Source organism: Rana temporaria, chromosome 7 (assembly GCF_905171775.1).
Source record: "Rana temporaria chromosome 7, aRanTem1.1, whole genome shotgun sequence".
Classification (NCBI taxonomy): domain Eukaryota; kingdom Metazoa; phylum Chordata; class Amphibia; order Anura; family Ranidae; genus Rana; species Rana temporaria.
Genome location: NC_053495.1, coordinates 48,396,476 through 48,411,993, shown reverse-complemented (window position 1 = coordinate 48,411,993; position 15,518 = coordinate 48,396,476). Strand labels below are relative to the sequence as shown.

Here is a 15,518-nt window from a genome sequence, read left to right as displayed (position 1 = left end):
ATACCATCCCTTTAAAGTTTTAGAAAGGTTTACATTACATACACATTTTCGGGTCAAGTAGCTTGATCTTAAAAATTACAAAGGGGCCTAAAGAGTGCTGGTAACAGAGTAATACTTTAATGTAATCTAGCCATCATTATAATTGATTTAGTCTCATTAGAGAGCATGAAAAAGCCAAGAACAAGATAGGATAGCCAAAAGCTCTAAGAAGTAGAGTAGAGAGCAGTAGAAGGGGGAGAGGAGATGGCTTCTGTTTATTTTTTTAGTTGACCAAAGCGTCACAGGGTCTTAGCTTGCTTTGCCGTCTTATACTGTTTCTCTTATTTTCATCTATCCACCTGTGCCCTTTGATTTGTTGCTGACCCCCAGCTTTTAGCTATTCTATTATCATATCTGAAGCCAAAAACAAAAATGTAATATATGGCAGCTTCCAAGCCCTTAGATGTGGTGTCTGCATTGGTTTTTGTTTTTTAATCTTTGGTCTTTCATTTTCACCCATGAAACTGATATAGTTACATAGTTATTCAGGTTGAAAAAAGACACAAGTCTATCCAGTTCAACCATAACATTTTTTTTTTTAAATTTAAAAATATCGTACAATCCCATATACCCAACTCCATACCCACAGTTGATCCAGAGGAAGGCAAAAAACCCCAGCAGAGCACGATCCAATTTGCTACAGCAGGGGAAAAAATTCCTTCCTGATCCCCAAGAGGCTTTTCCCTGGAACAACTTTACCTATAAATGTTAGTACTCAGATATATTATGCACATTTAGAACAGTATCCAGGCCTTTCTTAAAGCAATCTACTGAGCTGGCCAGAACCACCTCTGGAGGGAGTCTGTTCCACATTTTCACAGCTCTTACTGTGAAGAAACCTTTCCGTATTTGGAGATGAAATCTTTTTTCCTCTAGACGTAAAAAGAGTGCCCCTTGTCTTTTGTGTTGACTGTAAAGCGAATAACTCAACATCAAGTGCACTATATGAACCCCTTATATATTTGTACATGTTGATCATATCTCCCCTTATTCTCCTCTTCTCAAGAGTGAATAAATTCAGTTCCTCTAATCTTTCCTCATAGCTGAGCTCCTCCATGCCTCTTATCAGTTTGGTTGCCCTTCTCTGCACTTTCTCCAGTTCCCCGATATCCTTTTTGAGAACTGGTGCCCAAAACTGAACTGCATATTCCAGGTGAGGTCTTACTTAACTGTGAGTAACACACTTCTGCCTTAGGCCGCGTACACACGACCGGTTTTCTCGGCAGAATTCAGCCAGAAACTCGATGGGAGACGTATTCTGCCGAGAAAACCAAGAAAACACTTTTCGCCAAGAAACCCGTCGAGGAACTCGTCGAGCCAAATAGAGAGCATGTTCTCTATTTCCTCGTTGGGCAATGGGAAAATTTGGCTCGCCGAGATCCTCGGCGGCTTCACAAGGAACTCGACGAGCAAAACTATGTGTTTTGCCCATCGAGTTTCTCGGACGTGTGTACGGGGCCTATGGGTGAAAACGCTCACTCACTGCACTGTATCTATGGTGGAGCAACGCTGTCACCCTAAAATGCTTTCCTGATTTGAACTACAAAAAATCCCCCCTCTTTTCATTTCCATTGCGTAGATAAAGGTATGTCCACAGATGGAGTAGAGCACTGTGGGGGTTTATTTAGATCAGGGGACTCCAAAATTTCTAAACAAAGGGCCAGTTTACTGTCCTCCAGACTTTACAGAGGCTGGACTGTAGCCATTGGGAGTAGAAATTATCTTGGCGTCAATGGGATTAAACAATGCATCTTTGGTATTAGGGGGAAGAATAGTGCCCTATCGCTGGTGTCAGTGGGAGGATTGGTGCCCTATCATTGGTGTCAGTGGAAGAAAGTGCCACTTTGTTGCTGTCAGTGGAAGAATTAGTGCTCCATTGTTGGTGTAACTGGGAATAATAGTGCCCCATTGTTGGTGTCAGTTTGAGGAATAGTGCCCCATCGTTGGCATCAATGGGATAAATAGTGCCCTATTGTATTTTTCTAGCAGGAATATTGTCCTATTGTTGGTGTCAGTAGAATAGTGTCTTGTATCAGTGGAAGGAAAAGTACCCCAAGGGTCACATAAAAACAAGCAGAAGGCCACATCTAGCCCTCCAGCTGCAGTTTGGAAACCCCTGATTTAGATCAACACATTGTAGTAATAGAAAAACCTTGACTTATTTTTCCCTATGGAACTTAGTCATAAGGCTCAGTCATAACTCTTAGGACAAAATGCTATAACGTGAACTAAATGAGATCTTCCAGTTCTCTATTTAATTTCTGGACTCTATTTCTGTACATGCATTGCACACAGTTTGGCAAAATTTAAGAGCCTGTAATCAGAAGGTGACTGCCAGCAATTCCCCTAGCAGCAGCATTTGCTTGCAGGAGGGATTGTGTAGTTCACAGAAGGAGATGATTGGGAAAATTGACAATATTTTTGAGCTATCAGTGCTGTAAACAAGAAGTTATAAGCACACTGGATATCTGTTAGGATTAATAGGTATTTTTCTGTACTTGCAGAAAATATACTTAGCCTGAAAAGAAACCCAATGCAGCCACCACATTTACCGACTACTAAGCTTCAATATATTACATTTTTGTTATTGGATTTTGGAAATACTTTTAGATATCTTCTAGTTTTGTGTCCTGAATTTCTCCCTTGTTTGGCTTTGTTCCTTACACATTTCCCCATGCAATCCCCTTATGGGAACACTATGCACTCAATGGGCCGGATTCAGAAACGAGATACGACGGCGTATCTCCTGATACGCCGTCGTATCTCTGAGTCCGGCCGGTCGTATCTATGCGCCTGATTCAGAGAATCAGTTACGCATAGATATCCCTAAGATCCGACTGGTGTAAGTGTCTTACACCGTCGTATCTTAGGCTGCATTTTCACGCTGGCCGCTAGGTGGCGCTTCTGTATAGTTGCGCGAGGAATATGCAAATTAGGTAGTTGCGCATTTTTTTACGTCGTTTACGTTAGGCTTTTTTCGGCGTATAGTTACCCCTGCTATATGAGGCGTAGCTAATGTTAAGTATGGCCGTCGTTCCCGCATAGAGTTTTGAAAATGTTACGTCATTTGCGTAAGTCGTTCGCGAATAGGGCTGGACGTAATTTACGTTCACGTCGAAAGCAATGATGTTTTGCGGCGGATTTTCGAGCATGCGCACTGGGATTTTTTCACGAACGGCGCACGCGGGGTCAAAGCAAATTTGAATAAAACACGCCCCCAACATCCCCATTTGAATTAGGCGGGCTTACGCCGGCCCACATACGTTACGCCGCCGTAACTTAGGGCGCAAGTTCTTTCTGAATACGGAACTTGCGCCCAGAGTTACAGCGGCGTAACGTATCTAAGATACGTTACGCCGGGCGGAAAGATACTCCAATGTATCTGAATCTGGCCCAATGTGCACACATAGGGCCAGATCCACATAGAAATGGACAGGCGCAGCGTATCAGAGATACGCTACGCCGCCGTATCTTACCTGGCTTTAAGTCGAATCCAGGAAGAATTTGCGCCGTAAGTTATGGCGGCGTAGTGTATTTCTAGCGGCGGAATTCAAATCGGCGGGTAGGGGGCGTGATTCATTTAAATGAAGCGCGTCTCCGCGCCGATTGAACTGCGCATGCTCCGTTTAGAAATTTCCCGCCGTGCTTTGCGCGAAATGACGTCGCAACAACGTCATTTTTTTAACTTAAACGTGACTTACGTCCATCCCTATTCACGGACGACTTACGCAAACAAAAAAAAAATCTAATTTTGACACGGGAACGACGGCCATACTTTAACATGGCAAGTCTATCTATACGCCGCAAAATAGCAGCTTTAACTATACGCCGGAAAAATCAGACTAGAGACGACGTAAGAGAGTGCGACGGCCGCACGTACGTTCGTGGATCGTCGGAAAAAGCTCATTTGCATACCCGACGCGGAAAACGACGCGAACTCCACCCAGCGGAAGCCAAAGTATTGCATCTGCGATCCAAAGGCGTACGAAGCCGTACGCCTGTCGGATTGAAGCCAGATGCCGTCATATCTTGGTTTGAGGATTCAAACTAAAGATACGATGCGGGAAATTTGAAAGTACGCTGGCGTATCAGTAGATACGCCGGCGTACTTCGTCTGTGGATCTGCCCCATAGTATTTTGGATCAAGCTGTGACCACTGTGTTATGCTCCGGGTGCTGTTCCCCATTTTGGAGGGTTTCCGCCTCTCAACCCCGGGGGAGACATCATGCCCTTACCCCCCTTTTTCCTTGGCAGATACGGGGCCAGGTCTTGAGGATGCATAGTAAGTCTCCCAACTGTTTCCATCCTGTTGGGACATAGTCCCTGTCCTCCCCTATTCATAAGGCATTATTATTTATCCTTGTTTATATTTATTTTTATTTCCAGTATTCTACTTTAAAACACTCCTGATGAATGGCTGAAATGCCAGGAAACGCATAGAGTGCCACTAGGTGCCAACAGTCACCTGTCTATATTTCATATGTTTTTTAATTGATTCATTTTACTATGTATATTTGCCATGTCTGTTTTCTATTTTTGTATTGCATGCTATAAGCAGCAGATTTAGAGTAAGTCTTGTGACTACCGATCTATTTGATACGAAATATCGGACATGTTTTTAACTGTAACTTAATCTTTATGTTATTATTCCCTTTGACATGGCACTCCCTCATTTAAAGTCCCACAAACCCCTCTTTTCTATACATCAAAAAGCATGTTGAAGTGGTAGGGGCTTTAATGTGTGTTGAAGTCGAAGCAAGTGTAAACAAGCCCTTACTGCTTTGTAAATCTGCCCCATGTGTTTCCTAAGTAGAAATGTTAGAGATAGAGTGGAAGGTATTACACTTACCTTACAGGCACATCCCATTTGATAAAAGCCTCTAATACCCTTTATTTGGAAAGCTGTCACTTGATTCCAAGGTTTTGCAAGGCCACATAGACTGATGGCGAGTTTGTTTTCCTGTAAGTAGCCTTGCAGAAATAAATAACGATGTTATTTTTTGTCAGGGAAGTTGACATTACAGAAATTTTAGAATGCATGCAACCATAAAAGAAACAGCTGGCAAAATCAATTAGACAAATTGTATACAAATATATAAAACTACATTGCTATGCTAAAAGTGACCAGTTAAAATCAAAACAAATGTGTCTTCATAAGTAAAGAATGAAAAATGAAAATAAATTAAAATAGTCCCAAATAAGTCCAAATCAGTGACAAATGTAATGTGCACAGATCTTTCTATTCTGATGTTCTCAACACCAAAGTGTGTCACCACCTTTAATAAAGAGGTCTCTTACCAGAACATATGGACCCTTCAAACAAAAAGAGTCATAAAAGCTTGTGAATTACTATGCCATCTGTAGGAACTTTTTTGTGCCTCCCGAGCCCAGGCTGTCTCTGGTCAGTCCCAGAATGACGTGACCCTGCTCACCAGCCCAGTGGACAATGATCCAATAGTCATTGAGACTGACCTGTCTGCAGGGCTGGACTGGGCCAAAAATTTGGCCCTGGACTTCATCCAGACTGGCCCACTTTGACAGGTCTCTCCCATGGCGGCAAGACAGGAGCGAAGGGGGGCGGCGGTCCACTGTCACAGAAGCCGGCCCACTGAGCCATCGGCCCACTGGGAAACTCCCGGTAGTCCTGATGGTCAGTCCATCCCTGCCTGTCTGTCTACCCGCACTGGTGGCCCCTTGCTGGGCTCTGCTTTTCCTCCCTCACCGAGCACAGACAGAAGCAGCAATTCAGTTAGGGGGGAAAAGCTGAGCAGGTGCGGGACTTAGTGCAGGTGTATGAAAAAGTCAGCCTCAATGACTCACAATCGGACTGTTGTCCACTGGGCCAGTGAGTAAAGTAAGTCACTCTGGGACAGACTAGAGAGAGCCTGGGCTTGGGAGGCGCAAAAAAACGCAATGTGGAGATTTGGAGATACACGTTCCTACAGATGGCATTTTAATTCACAGGCTTTCATGACTCTTTTTGTATAAAAGGTCCATATGATCTGGTAAGAATCTTATTTATTCAAGGTGGTGGCACGCTTCAGTGTTGAGAACATCAGAATAGAAAGACCCCTTCACATAACATTTTTCACTGATTTGGACCTATTTGGGACTGTTATTTTTATTTTCATTTTTCATTCTTTATTTATGAAGACACACTTATTTTGATTTTTACTGGTGACGTTTAGCACAGCAATGTAGTAATATAGCTCCAGAAAAGTAGAGGGAAGAAGGCGATGAGGAAGACCGGCTGGCCGCCTCTAGTAAAAGAGTAGCATGACCTTGCAATTGTCATCCAAAGTGCAACAGCGCTGAAGGCTAAAAATTGGTCTGGGCGGGAAGGTGTATAAGTGCCCTGTATGGAAGTGGTTAAAGTCCTGCACCGCACCCCCCCCCCCACCCCTTTCTGTTGTTTCCTTTCTATATATAATTGGGATGATGCCAATGAGAACATGATATAACATTTTGTAAGGTATTTCACTCCCAACTTATTCATACACAAAATAATGTCATTGATGTGATGACTCTTCCTGTACATAACAGTTTCTTTCACAACAGCTAAAAATGAATCGTTCTGATGAAAAAAAAAAAAACACTAGAGCTCCACATGCTGGCTGGATAGAAGAAAGCTCAATGGTAGTATGCAATAGTTCATATTTACCTAAGGCAGGCTATACACGGGTCAAATTTCGAAAGAATTTTACGTCATTTGCGTAAGTCGTTCGCGAATAGGGCTTAACGTAAATTACGTCCACGTCAAAAGCATTGACGATTTGCGGCGGAATTTCAAGCATGCGCACTGGGATTCTTTCACGAACGGCGCATGCGCCGTTCGTTAAAGACGTAATTTACGTGGGGTCATGTTTTATTTACATAAAACACGCCCGCCTCTTCTCAATTTGAATTTGGCGCGCTTACGCCGGCTGATTTACGCTACGCCGCCGCAACTTACGGAGCAAGTGCTTTGTGAATACTGCACTTGCCCGTCTAAGTTGCGGAGGCGTAGCGTAAATAGAATACGCTACGCCCGCACAAAATTACGTCCCCCTACCTGAATCTAGCCCCTAGTCTTTACCATAATAAACAAATAAAACGATCGGATATCTGATGGAATCTAATCCGATGGATTTTTTCGTCGGATATCCGATGAAGCTGACTTTCATCAGTCTTGCCTACACACCATCAGTCAAAAATTTGACTGTGTCCAACGCGGTGACGTAAAATACTACGACATGGTGAGAAAAATTAAGTTCAATGCTTCCGAGCATGCGTCGACTTGATTCTGAGCATGCATGGATTTTTGACCGATGGACTTCCACACAGACGATCGTTTTTTTCTATCGGTTTTATATCCATAGGGAGATTTTAAAACATGTTCTATTTTTTTTCACTGGCGGAAAACAAACCGATGGGGCCCCCAGAACATTTTAACTTTCAATTTTTGGATTTTCTCTTTTTTTTTGCAAAAAATAAAAAACCCAGTTGTGATTAAATACCACCAGAAGAAAGCTCTATTTGTGTGAAGAAAATTATTAAAAATGAATTTTGGGTACTAGACATGTGCATTAGTTTTTGTCAGAATGCATTTTCGTCCGAATTTCGGGTATTTTCGTTATCGTTTTAGCAAACGAAAACGAACGTGCAGAATCCGAAATCCAAAAGATCCGACATAAAAAATGCTTTATTTTCGTTTTCGTTGCTACAACCGTTCAATATAGGAGAGTCGACATGACGCTGACAATAGCAATCTGTGTCTATCGAACCTGTGGTCGAATGTGCCTAACCTTAACTCTATTAGTCCAAGATTATTCTACATAGAGAGGAAAGATTTGACATAGAAAGAAAAGATTCAACATTATAGAGACAGTGTTGGGGTAGACCATTCGTCATGAACGACGAAGATTCGACAAAGCAGCGAAAAACATACAAACGTTGAATCTGTCATTGAAGGCTGCTTTTCAATCTTTGGAATCACCAAATCCCTAATTGCTGGCCTTGATTTTTTCACTAAAAGTGGCTCCTTGGCTTACTGAGTCCTATGAAGCGTAGTCGGATCCACCCTTATGTGCGGACTCACAAAATATGTGCTACTACTGCCTGTGCTGGATACACACAAGCAGCCCAGAGGCATTGAGTTATAATGTTGTGGCACCAGTACGTATGCACAGTAGCACTGCAAATGTTGCGACATGTGGTCCCAACAAGGTTAACATGCCATTTATGACATGGGCCGTCGGACAGATACGTATAAATGCTTCTATTTTACAGCTTGGGTTCACAGGGTCAAAAACAACAAAAAATTCTGGCGTCTACATACAGAGCAGTCAGTGACTTTTTACCTGATAGTAAATATTCCACCTGGTTGCCGACGTTCAACTCAACACCACACGAAGCAGACTGAGAAGAGGTGTACGCACTATCAATTATATTATTCTTGTCAATGCCTTTAAACACCTGCAATCATCAAACATATTCAATAAAGGTTATCATTCGTTCTCTGGAAAGAACTGGATAAAAACATTAGCACATGTAAAACTCTTATGAAATGTATTTGAGCCCTGGTTCACACTGGGTACGATTTGGAACGATTTGAGATGCGATTTGACATGTCGAATCGCATCTCAAATCGGCGGCAATTGTCGGCAATGGCACTGTCCTAATCAGTGCGACGCCGCATCTGCGATTTCAAAAAGTAGTTCCTGTACTACTTTTTGCGATTTCGGGCCGCGATTTACATTAAATTGCGGCCGGAATCGCGGCAAAATCGCGGCAAAATCGCAGTCGCGAAATCGCGGTAAAATCGCGCATTTTACAGCGATTTTGAATTCTCAGCAGTGTGAACCTAGGCTCAAGGCTGTTTTTTCTCTTTCTGAAAATAACAACTGCCTAGTTGCCATGCTGGCCTTCTGGCTCACAGACTTAAGAAAGGCATCTTAATTTAAGAGTCCTGATTTTGCTATGACTTTTCATGTTACATGCTTGTCCTGGGTACATGACCAGGAAAGTTCTCAAAACACCCACCTCCAGTAAGCTACAGTAGCATTCAAACTGGTAAATTGATGAAGAAATACATAAGTAGAAATGACCATCTGTGAAAACCTTTCAAAATGATCAGTAGGTCCAAAATTATAGGCAGCTGAATTTAGATGCAAATCTTGGCATTTGCTATATAAGCTGAGCGTTTCCCCAATTTCCTCTGACTTCCGAGCATTTCTGCTGGTTCTGTAATTAGATATGTGGCCTCAGCTGTTCTGTTGATCTGCACTACGATTTCACTGCTACTGTATATTGATATAGAAAAATCCTTTTAGTGTCATCTGTCATACAATGCTGTATATAAAATCATTAGGAGTTAAGGCCTTCCCCTGCCAGTTCTTTTCTGTTTGTGGCTTGCTTTTTGTAAAGGGCACATCTCAGAAACAGGTTTGGCTATGGTACTATGTTGTGTTGTATTGGCTGGGTTGCTCATTTATACATGTCAAATTATTCATGAAGCCCAGAGAATTCAATAAACGCACCACCTCGTAAGAAATATAGCAAGAAAAGGTATACGTCCCAGAGGGGCAGTAGGCAGCGTTTTAAGTTGCAAAAATAAAATAAAAAATCAGTTATACAAAGAATAGAAATGTATTAATACATAAACACTATAAAAATACTGATACAATTCAGGCTATGGGTAGCCCAATGGTCATATTACAAAAGAATGGTTGCCTCTACATGTTTCACCAAACGTGGCTTCTTCTGGAGCTTTTGTAGGACTTTTATTTTAAAACATTACCACCCTTTAAATGGTCACGATTCCGGATCCTCCCCAAGACCCACCAAGAGGTCCAATGGGGGACGTCTGTGCCACAAGAGTGAGAGGAAAAAACAGTTGCCCTATAGTCACACCTGTTATTTCAAGAAGTTTGGGTAAATCGATCGATCAATATTTCAGTCTTTCCCCATAAGCGGACTTCATCTATTACCAGGACAATTCAAGGTGCTTGTACCATCTGAACATTTCCTTTATTTCACTTTGCCGTCGTTGCTTGGCTCAGTGTCTGAAAATGACCATATACACAGGGAGGATCAAATAAATTTGATCTGTCCCAAGGGATTAACCCTTTTTGGAACATGCATATTTGAGCCTGCTGTTGGTAAGGGCCCTTTCACACGGGGCGGATCAGTAATGATCCGCCTCCGTGTGTCCATAAGCTCAGCGGGGATCGCTCCGTATATACCCGCTGAGCCGGCGGCTGACAGGGCGGTCCCCGCACACTTTTCCCCCGCACGGTTTTCTTCCGTCTGCAAAATCGGATCTTTGCGGAGGCGGGTGATTACGGGTGTCAGCGGATGTTTATCCGCTGACACCCGCAATAACATACGGACCAATGTATGTCCCTTTTTCATCCGCAAACGGATGGATGAAAAAGCGGACATACGCACATCTGAAAGGGCCCTAAGGCTCAAATACACATTTTCCAAAAAGGGTTAATCCCTTGGGACAGATCACATTTCTTTGATCCTCTGTATATGGTGTCATTTTCAGACACTGAGCCAAGCAACGGTGGAAAAGTAAAATAAAGGAAATGCTCAGATGGTACAAGCACCTAGAATTGTCCGGGTAATAGATGAAGTCCGCTTAGAAGGTATTTATGTATGTATTGGACCATTAGGCCTTTCTCAAACAGGGCTCTGTAGAAGTGAGAGAATAAAGAAAAGAGGGCGCACCGGCCTTGTGCATTATCCCAAGCAAATTTATTAATAAAAACAAATTAAAAACTACTCACAAACATGTGAAGAAATCTTCCTTGTAAAAGCCACCCGATCGTGGCGATCAGTTCTGAAACCAACAGTCTCCAGATGGTGATAGAGAGGATATATGGCCACTATAACTGACGCGTTTTGAAGGAGTACCTTCTTCCTCAGAGCCTCTGTAGAACCCTGTCTAAAACTGGCCATACACTGATCCAAATTTTCATCAGTTTAACAGAAGATGTTCAAATTTTTTTTAGATGAGTGGCTGCAGCCAATCAGCGAGAGCCACTGTCGGAATATAATTTCCCGGTATGAGGGAGATTTCTTCATCCACCACGTTTGTGTGGATGGAGGAATCTGTTTTATTTTTTCCTTTAGCCCGCTGGCTGGAAAAAAAATTACATTTATGGCCAGCTTTAGAAAACATCTTTTGTTGGCTGTGCATAAGCAAAGAATATGATTACTTACTATGGTTAACAGTGCCATTTTTGCTATTTACTAAATAGTAAAAAAAAATACTATTTACCAATTTACTAAAGGTGTTGAGAATGTTCACTGAAAAAAAGTTCTAATGTTTACACTTATCCTATTATAAAAAAAAGCAAATCCCTGTTCACTTTGGCTACCCAAATGTGCAGATATTTTTGATTAAATTAAGTGAATATTCACACCATTTTTTAGTAAATATTCTCAACTCCTTTTAGTAGGCCCAGTTCTCTTGAGAGTTCTATAACTTTAATTTCTGAAGGGATGTTGTATAATTATTCTACAATTCAATTGAAGGGGTTTTCCAGAAATAATAGCTATACGCTGTCTGCCATAACTGCATGACTCTTATGATAGTAATTGTATTTTTGTACTCAGACTTTAGTCTGCCAACCATGGCAAACACCAGAGAGGTTGATCTAAGAGACTGTGGGCGAGTGCAGACTTTCCATACTACTGCATGGAGGGGTCCAAACTTGATGGGGAATTATCATTTTAAGGTCACCCTTCTCTTTTTTTTAAATTGGTGAAGCAAAATAATTTGAATAATTATGCAATGAAAAAGATGGAACATATCAATTTAATTTTTTTAATTAAATGAATGCTTTGAATAGATCTACTATATTCTAAGAAGATGGTACATTTGTATTACCTCGATCAGTTTGATTCCATATACGACTTTACCATCACCACGTTCATGATTTGGTTGGATAAACCGTTTGCTGATTACTTTTGCATGAATCACTAAACAAAATGGATCAATAATGAACAAAGTTAATTATACACATACATATTCCATAAAGAATCATAAAACCACCAAAAAAAAAAAAACATGTTTCAAACAGAGGGAAAAATATAAAACATATACAGTGCAAAAAAAAAATCATTTATAGGTGACCTTTCATTAATTTTAAAAATCTGCACAAATAAATACATGTCATGCCACAATGTATAGCAAGAGTTTAATTTATCAAGAAAGCTTTACTATAATAACAATACTTAGTCTTCAAGCTCCTGTCCTGTGACTTTTCCTAGTCTGAGATGATGTTACAAGTCTGCTGCAGGCAGGAGCAGGCATTTTCCAATTCTCCTTTCACCTCCAAGGATAGGATTGCAATATTTTAACTTTTTAGCAAGTCACAAGGTGAGAGGCTACAGCAGGGGGCTGATGTATGTCAGACATATTTTAACACCAAAAGTTGCACCCAAACCAGGAGTTACATAATTGCCATTTTTGTGCCAGCATTGTAGTCTAATGCCTTGTACACACGACTGGTTTTCACAACGAGAAAACTGCCATTCTTTATATTGGCCATGAAAACCGTTGTGTGTATGCTCCCTAGCAGTTTTCTCGACGAAAAAACTGCCCGCAAAAAATTGAAACCAGCTCTCTTTTTTCTCGTCGTGTTTCCCGTCAGTCTTTTTCTCGTCGTGTGTATGCTTTTCCGAGGGGAAAAAAACATGCATGCTCAGAACCAAGTATGTAGCCCAAAAGCAGCCCAAAGGGTGGAGCCATTTGAAAGGAACTTCCCCTTTATAGTCCCGTTGTACGTCACCGCGCTTTGGTCGGACGTTTTTTTTGCATTAACGTGTGTATGCAAGTCAGGCTGGAGAGGAATCACGTCGGGAAAAACTTTGTTTTATTTCCTGCTGAGAAAAATGGTCGTGTGTACGAGGCATAAGAAGTAGATCCTGGTGTAAGCCTAAGCAGAGATGGGTCTCATTACTGGGAGGTGTGATCTGTGATCTTCCCGATGCCCCGTACACACAATCGGAATTTCCGTCTGGATAAACTCAGACGGATTTTTCCGACGGAATTCCGTTCAAGCTGTCTTGCATACACACTGTCAAACCAAATTCGTACAACAGTATGACGAGCCGAGAAAAATTAAGTTCAATGCTTTCGAGCATGCGTCGACTTGATTCTGAGCATGCATGTTTTTTTCTCCGTCGGAGTTCCACACAGACGATCGGAATTTGCGTTTTTTTTATCGGAAATGTTTTTCATCGAAAAAAAAAAGAACATGTTCTCTTTCTAAGTCCGTCGGAATTTCCAATGGAAAAAATCCGATGGGGCACACACAAGGTCGGAATACCCGATGAAAAAATTCCGTCTGACTTTTTTCATTGGAAATTCCGATCGTGTGTACAAGGCATTAGAGGTAATAAATGCCTATAAAATTTGTTTTATGGATAGCTGCACTAACTCAACTGTAAATCAAAGCCTGTTAAAATAGTTATTTGTAAAAAATGATATACAAGTCAAACATATAAATCTCATATATGTGCAAAACACCCCTAAGTGCCAATGTCCAGACATGTAAACCATTCAAATTTAAGGAGTTGTAAACCCTCAAGATTTTTCACTTTAATGCATATGCAATTGAGGTGAAAAACCTTCGGTGCTGCAGCTGCCCCCCAGAGCCCCCCTTTTCTTACCTGAACCAGATCGTTCCAGTGACAAGCATGAGCTCAGCAGCTCCAGCCACTGTATCTGGTCCTCTTTAGATAGATTGATAGCAGCAGGAGCTCTCGCTGCTGTCAATTAAATCCAGTGACATGGGAGCCAGGGGTTGGGGCCAAGTCCTGCTGTCTTTGTCAGTGGAGGCAGCATCAGGACCCGGGAGCGAGCCTGCACAGGTGCCCCCAGGGAAAGCGTCTCTCCGTGGGGCTACCTGATAAAGGGGAGGAGCCAGGAGCACCGCCGGGACACAGGGCCCCTCTATGCAAGACCCTTGCACAGAGCAAGTAAGTATAACATGTTTGTTATTTTACAAAGGAAAACAAAAAGAATCTTTATAATCACTTTAACCAACACAGTTAGTATTTTTGCACCGATTAAACTTTCTTTTAATAATTGCCTTGAGGTGTCACACTTAGATATTATGTACAATGCATGAACATAACAAAAAATTATATTGTCTGCTAGGTCCACTTAAAGCATTTTTGCACAGAATATAAAAAAGTTGTTAAAGAGCAGATGTTCACAAAACTATTAGGGTATTTTATTCTTGAACACACTGCAAAATATATTCCCATGGGCAAAAGGTTTAAAAGGCTAAAAATAAAACCTATGTGGCTTATGGCTAAATTTAGAAAAGCTATAAATAATAAGAAAAGAGCTTTTATAAAATATAAAAAATAATAAATTAAGGGACACTATCATTGTTTAATTGTTACAATGAATATACTAGAATATGTAAAAAGGAAATCAGGGATGCAAAATTTCAAAACCAAGGACGATTGCAAAACATAGTAGGACAAACCCCCAAAAATGATTCAAATATATTAACAGTAATAAGGTCAGGTCTGAGCAGGGAGGCTCTTTACAAAATAATCTAGAGTGGATGACTGGAGACAAATAGAAGGCAAATTTATTAACTACTTGACCACTGGGCACTTAAACCCACTTAATAACCAGCTTTCGGTGCTCTCACATTTTGAATGACAATTATTCAGTCATACAACATTGTAACCAAATGAAATTTTTGTCCTTTTTTTCACACAAATAGAGCTTCCTTTTGGTGGTATTTGATCACCTCTGCGGTTTTAATTTTTTTCGCTATGAATGAAAAAAGAATGAAAATTTTTTAATACAAATTTTTCTTAATTTTTATTATAAAATTTTACAATAAAAGTAATTTTTCTTCATAAATTTGGCCAAAAATGTATACTGCTACATATCTTTGGTGGGCACAGGCAGCCGTGGTGGGCACAGGCGGCACTGATGTGGCACTGCAGTGGCGCAGATAAGCACTGATGGGCACAGGCGGCACTGGTGGACACAGGTAGGCACTGGCGGCACTGATGTGGCACTGCAGTGGTGCAGATGAGCACTGATGGGCATAGGTGGCACTGATGGGCACAGGTGGCACTGATGGGCACAGGGCGGCACTGATGGGCACTGGTTTGGCAATGGTGTTCACTGGTGTGGCACTGGTGGGGCAAAAAATGGCACTGGTGGGGCACAGATGTGGCACTATTGGGCACTGCTGGGCACTATTGGGCACTGCTGGGCACTAAAAAGCACTTACATTTTGTCTCTAATCTCTCTCCTCCCTTGGACCCAGTGAGCACAGATGATCGCGTGTGCGCGCCCGAGGGGGCATGGGGAGCGATTCTTTGGGAGGACGTCCATGGAAGTGCTCCCAGAGTTAAGGAACCGCCTTTTAGCTGTAATTCGGCTATGGGGCGGTGATTAAGTGGTTAAATACCTTCTTCAGCTCTGTGTATAAAAAGGAGCATGAGCATGG

The 15,518-nt window shown here is 41.7% G+C and overlaps 2 protein-coding genes across 2 annotated transcripts in view; one reads left to right on the top strand and one right to left on the bottom strand.

Moving 5' to 3' along the window:
• Positions 1-15,518, top strand: part of SYN2 (synapsin II) — a 393,026-nt gene that overhangs the window by 275,163 nt on the left and 102,345 nt on the right. The gene's annotated exons all lie outside the window — the stretch shown is intronic.
• The window catches only part of TIMP4 (TIMP metallopeptidase inhibitor 4), a 42,386-nt gene that overhangs the window by 1,965 nt on the left and 24,903 nt on the right, over positions 1-15,518 (bottom strand). Inside the window, exons 2-4 of the mRNA XM_040359325.1 lie at positions 11,918-12,009; positions 8,379-8,493; positions 4,889-5,010 (exon numbers count right to left, since the gene is read on the bottom strand). Of these exons, the coding sequence (XP_040215259.1) occupies positions 4,889-5,010; positions 8,379-8,493; positions 11,918-12,009 (329 nt within the window). The remainder of the gene's footprint in view (positions 1-4,888; positions 5,011-8,378; positions 8,494-11,917; positions 12,010-15,518) is intronic.